Source organism: Melozone crissalis, unplaced genomic scaffold (genome assembly GCF_028551555.1).
Source record: "Melozone crissalis strain CALT ecotype California unplaced genomic scaffold, PUWL_Pcris_2 ptg000023l_1, whole genome shotgun sequence".
Lineage (NCBI taxonomy): Eukaryota > Metazoa > Chordata > Aves > Passeriformes > Passerellidae > Melozone > Melozone crissalis.
Genome location: NW_026535801.1, coordinates 10053075 through 10059074, shown reverse-complemented (window position 1 = coordinate 10059074; position 6000 = coordinate 10053075). Strand labels below are relative to the sequence as shown.

Sequence of the window (6000 nt, the reverse complement as noted above, 5' to 3'; positions counted from 1 at the left end):
ACTGCTCAAGGACAGAAGTCCTTCCCCTGCTCCAGCACAGGGTTTCTCCCACAGGAGGCTGCTCTCCATGAACTTCTCCAGTTTGAGTACTTCTCAAGGGCAACAGTTCTCCCTAAACTGCTCCAACGTGGTTCACTCTTCCACAAGGTGCAGTGCTTCAGGCACAGCCTGCCTCCAGTGTGAGTCCCCCACAGGCCCACAGGTAATTCCAGGACACCTGCTGCAGCAGGGGACAGTTGCTTCACCATGTGTTTTGTTAGTGGCAGGTGGGGAGGTTTACAGGGATGAGAAGCTGCCAGAAGCTTCCCTGATGTCCAGCAGAACCAATGCCAGCAGCTCCAGGACAGAGGCGCTGCTGACCAAGGCTGGGCCAATCAGAAATGATGGTGACACCTGTGTGGTAACAGATTTGAGAAGGAAAAGGAGTTATTGTGCAGGTGTAATTGTGGCCAGAGAAGAGCAGGGTGAGAACATGTGAGAGGAACAACTCTGCAGACACCAAGGTCAGTGCTGAAGGAGGAGGAGGAGGTGCTCCAGGCACAGGAGCTGAGATTCCCACCTGTGATGGTGATGCCCATTGGATATGGGGTGTGGCTGAGCTGGAGTTCATTCCCCACAGCAGCCTTCCCAGCACTGTGCTTTGCCCTGGGAGCTGGAAAGGTGCTGAGAACACACCAGTGTTTTGGCCACTGCTGGGCAGGGCTGGCACACATCAGTGCTGACTCTCAACATTCCCAGCCAACCAGCAGGCTGGGGTGGGCAAGATCCTGGCAGGGGACACAACTGACCCAAATCAACCAAAGGGATATTCCATACCATGTGACACCAGCTCAGATATAAAAGCTAAGGAAAGGAGGAGGAAATGGGGGTATTTGTTATTTACAAGGTTTGCCTTCTGGAGCAACCACTACACGTGTTGAAGCCCTGCTTCCCAAGAAGCAGCCACACATTGCTTGTTGATGAGAAGTAGAGAACAAACCTATTTTTTTCCTCTTTGTGCACACACAAATTTTTGCTTTTGCCTTAGCAAACTGCTTTATCTCAATCCAGGAGTTGTTTTCCATCTTATTTTCTCTCCCCATCCAGCTGGGAACAGGGAGCAATAGAGCAGCTTGATGAGCACCTGGCATCCAGCCAAAGCCAACCCACCACACACACACACCTATCTCAAATTTAATTTGCACTTTCATACTTATGAATTCAATAGGAACATTTTGTTCATGAAGCAAATGCTCACTTTGGACTGATGCATTGCTGGTATCATCCTGGTTACCTTCCATATTCTTCTAGAAACAGCAACAGACAACTGACAATCCCAACACCACAGACATATTTCACAGTAATATTTCCTGAGTAAATATTCCCAGAAGCCCAGCTGCATAGGATAGCTCCCAACTCTTGAGTGCACTACAGGGCAGACAACCAAGCACCACTCACCTCACAATTCAAATACAGTCATTGTATGTCTGGGTCTTGGTACAGACCCTTAACCAAGCTCTAAGGGAAATATTTATAAATCCTTTTTTAGGGTGATTTATAATCAAACTGCCAAAGCCAAAATGCTGGAACTTATTTCACCAGGGAAACAGCCTCAAAGCCACAGAAATACATTCTGTTCACTATATGAAGCACATTAAGAGATGCATCCATTTTTCTGTTAGCCAAAGTTGAAATGATGACTTTGACAAGATGAACATAAAAATTAAAGAATATTCTGATGGCCTTTCCTTCCTCTATACATATCTTAGTTACAATTCATGCATTCATGACTTTTGGTAAATTTAACTCTAAGATGAGTCATAAATAGTATTTATGTTGCATTATAGACCAAATTTTTGCAATCTGCTGTCTCATGCTCATAACCCTCCCTCCCCAACTTTTAAAGCCTGTTTAACTCCTCTGCAAACCTAGACAAAAGCAGCTCAGGCTGGCAAAATGTAGGCACATAAACCTCAAATGATCTCCCATTGTTTTAAACATAAAATAAAAAGCAACAGTGCCAAGCTTTCCTGCTCAAGAACCTCTTCCGAAGGCATAATTTGTCTAATCTTGCACACTTCTTCATCATGGGCCAAACCCTCACTTATAAATAGGCAGAGATTCAAGGCTATATTCTGAGCACAGCTGGCCCAACAGCATAGAGAAGAGAAGATGTTCACTGACAAAGAAGCCGAAACAAGACACTGGGATCAGGAGTAGCTGCAGCTCCAAATGCTACCAGAACCAGTCCTTTTCTGCTGGACATGGACCCTTCAGAGCCCATGAACACCCACAGGCCACAACAAAGCACATCTTAACAAAGCAGATGGGCAACACCTTAAGGTAGTGGGGACCTTGAACTGCAGTGGCCACACTTGTACACTTCCCCTTCCCCCACGGTGTATGGAATTGCACATGGATGGGCACACAGGGAGGGCAGTAATGCTATAGAGCTCTGCTGAGAAATCCAGCACAGCTCATTTGCTGGTGTCGTGGGACCAAGGGGTGAAACATTTCACATTGTACAAAGGAGTAGTAACAGACAGCTAGAAAAGTTCACATATAAAATACTGTACAGATGGTCAGGTTGGTTAGGAACAAGGCTAGGAATGGCTTTAACTAGGCTACTATTGCATTAGCAACAAGTACAAAAAAATTAAACCATGTGCCTACATTTCTCACTGTGCATTCCCAAAGGTGTGTCCAAGAATGACAGGCTAAGTAAAATGTGGGCCTTCCTCATACTGCCAGTAAAATTAGGAACTGGAAAAGTTTAATAGTAGCATTTCTCTGTTTTCAATTCACATGGAATATCAGCTGCCCAGCTGAAGTTTGGTAACTCAATCTTTATGTTAAAAAAAAATGAAACTTTTCTTGATACTAGAAAACAACATTTCCCTTGTAAACCCAACACTGCAGAATTACAGAAGCAGGCAAGAGATCAACAACCAGCAGGGAGAGCAACAGCACAAAGCACATTGTGTTTTTTGTGTTTTAATTTATAGGAATAAGCGGCCTCTCCTCTCTTTTCTTCCAGATATTGGTTTTGCTATCTCTTTTCATGAGAGGTGGTCTATCCCTTTTTTTAGCAGAAGGGATACCAGATTCATGACTTCCTGGCAGAGATTTTTTCCTCAGACCTTCCTCATTATGTTGTTCTAGGACGGGCCCGTTCCCTCCTTCCATGATGTGTCTCACAGCCTGGTCCTCTGGAGTGCAAACAGTGGTCCCGCTTTCACTGCAACTCAGATCCAGATCTTCTAAGTAAAGAATCTTAGAATGTGGCATGCTTTTAATGAAAGTTTTCTCTCTCTCCAGTTTCCTGCTAGGATGATGCTCATTCATGTCCACACCAGAGTCCAGACTGGTATCATTACTCTCAGTTTTTTTGCCCTTTTTCAGATCTATGAAAGAATGCCTCACTTGAGCAATTGGCTTTCCATCCAGGGACACAAACCACGCTCGAGGATGCGGAGATGGTTTTCCTTTAGAGAGCTCCAGCAGTGTTTGCTCTGAAATCCCTTGAAGTTCAGATGAAAAGGGAGTCATTACCACTGCTTCATTCAGTGTCCCAGGAACAGAGACAGATTCCAGCAAGCTGTTGGTGTACCTGCCCCAATTGGATGCTTGGGAAGGCAAGCCCTCTTCACCATTCAGGGCGCTGCTCTCATCTCTGCAGGCAGAAGGCTGGGGATGAGAGTGCACTGGCATTTTGGGGAGTGTTTGCATGTAACTGTCCCGACTCATGGGCTCCAACATGGGGCCGTACACCAGCTGCCCTTTCCTTGGCAAAGTCGCTGATTTAGCAGGATGCAGTTGTTCTGGGGGGTGGAAAAGGTCTGAGGTTTGAAGAATAGCAATAGGCTGATTATAAATATGCATTAGATGTTCTGGGATATGGGAAAGCCCATACATCTCCTCTTTCAGTGAAAGGTACCTGTTTTGGTCTGGGATGTCCCTAGGAGCCTGGGAAATAGTACTGTTACTGTGCTTTGGCTGCTGTAAAAGCCTCACTCCACCACTGGGCTCCACTGAATGGGCTGAATTTCCTGCCTGACCAGTCTGACAGGAGGACTGATAAGAAGCATCCTCTGAGTAGATTTTAAAATTGTCCTGTGATTTTCCATCTTCTGTGTCCATGGACAGCCTCCTTTGAGGGCTGTATGAAGAAATCTTAGGTGTATATAACTGTGACTTATCCTCCAGCTTTGAAGTCCCTTTGACAGCACTGATGTGATTTATGTGAGTTGTTGATGTTGTCTGGTCTTTTTTTATCACTTCCAGCTTGGTTGAGTTTTTTTCCTTCTTCTGTGTCCGATGGCATTTATCCCTATGCAAAAGAGAAGCAAGGTGACTGCAGAGCATATTAGGAAATACTGGACTGTTGACTACCAAAGCTGGAGGTTAGACTTTGGTTAAGAAGTTGTGGTGTAATTTGACATCACTAATTTAAAATGAAGTTCTGTAACAACTATAATTTAAAAAAAGTATTATGCTATACATTACATTTTAGCTAAGAAAACAAGTCTTAACCTCAAAAGACTATTTTATCAACCTCAAATTCCACTCATAATGAGCTTTTTGGAACTTCTTTTGCTTACCTGCAGTAACAAAGAAGAACAGCAAAAAATCCAATGATAATGACAACAGTTCCTCCCAGTATGGCCGTAAGGAACACGGTGTGATAGGCTGTTATGTCCTTGGAAACAGCACTTATAATGGATTCTAGATTATCAAACAAAACCAGACAAGCATTATTTCTTAAAGCCAAATGATGTGCAGAGCTAATAAACTGAACAGTACTTTTCCAGTGATTTTGTGTTCCAATGCCGTTATGTTCATCCTTGCCTTTTCACCTTGCTAGGTAAAAATGACAGGTTCATCTCACATACTAAAGGCTTGCGATGACATCTACTTCATTCCAGACAAATTATATTTGTATTAATTGTCCAAACTAACTCAGAAAAGTGGTCTACATTTTCTACTTAGCACTCTGCCAGAGAGTGCTGTGTTTTCACAATTAGCCACACTGTTTCTCTGACAGATCCCTTCCTATGAATTTACAAAACATGCAAGAAAATCACTATGAGGACTCAAACAAAATTTATCCAGGTGGTGAAGTTGCATGTCACTTCTCCCTTCCTGCTGTTAAATGAAGCAGTCAAACTGACAGCCTCATGGGGCACTCAGGAACTGCTTGGCCATGGTTGCCATACCTCTTGCTCCAGGCAGTGGAGCTGCAATCCAGTAGCCCAAGTGCTGAGCAGTGTATGTCCACACTGACTGGCCATCCACCTCCTTCACCACTCCCAGCCCACGGTTCACCCAAGCACCTGGGGGGAAAAAAGGACAAAACATTGCACATGCCATGCAGGGTTCTTCTACACCTCAAACCACCAGCATTTAGGCCATTATCAAAAATACACAAGGTGACAGGAAAAGCTGGAACTTCTGACAGCCACTGTTTATTACACAGCTTTAGTTAAACAGGCAAACTTCCTCTCCTGACATCCATCTGCAGCCATTTACTTTGAAACAAAGCATCAACATTACTCACCAGAAGTAAACTTAATATGATTCATTTTCTATTAATAACTGTCTTTCACAGATATGCACATAAATAATTTGAGAAAACCTGTTATAAGACCTTCAGCATACATGAAAGCCAAGACTTAAAAAATGAGGGAGCAGGTAACTGATGCATAGGGACACAAGTTCAACATCAGCTAGCAGAACTTAGTGGGAAAACATTTTAATCTTATTAAGCCACAATAGGATAAACGATGTTTGTCTTGAATGTTTCTCTCCTCCTCCCTGCCCCGAGGCTGTAACAGTTCAGTTAGCCCGAGGAAGTGCTATTGTTAGGACACAGATTCCACACCATCTGTTTGGCAAGGCAAAGGAAAGGTATTATGGTATGCCAGCTTCTACAATTAATAAAGCATCCATGAGAAGAGAGAGAACTATACTTAACTCACTTAAATATGTTTATTGTGGGCCATTTTTGAAATTCTAAGGACA

At 43.6% G+C, this 6000-nt stretch overlaps 1 protein-coding gene across 1 annotated transcript in view; it reads right to left on the bottom strand.

The window, feature by feature from the left end:
* Nucleotides 1-201: 201 nt before the first annotated feature.
* Nucleotides 202-6000, bottom strand: part of FAM171B (family with sequence similarity 171 member B) — a 35210-nt gene continuing 29411 nt past the window's right edge. The window contains exons 6-8 of the mRNA XM_054277773.1: nt 5196-5312; nt 4581-4704; nt 202-4309 (exon numbers count right to left, since the gene is read on the bottom strand). Of these exons, the coding sequence (XP_054133748.1) occupies nt 2974-4309; nt 4581-4704; nt 5196-5312 (1577 nt within the window). The 3' untranslated portion in view covers nt 202-2973. The remainder of the gene's footprint in view (nt 4310-4580; nt 4705-5195; nt 5313-6000) is intronic.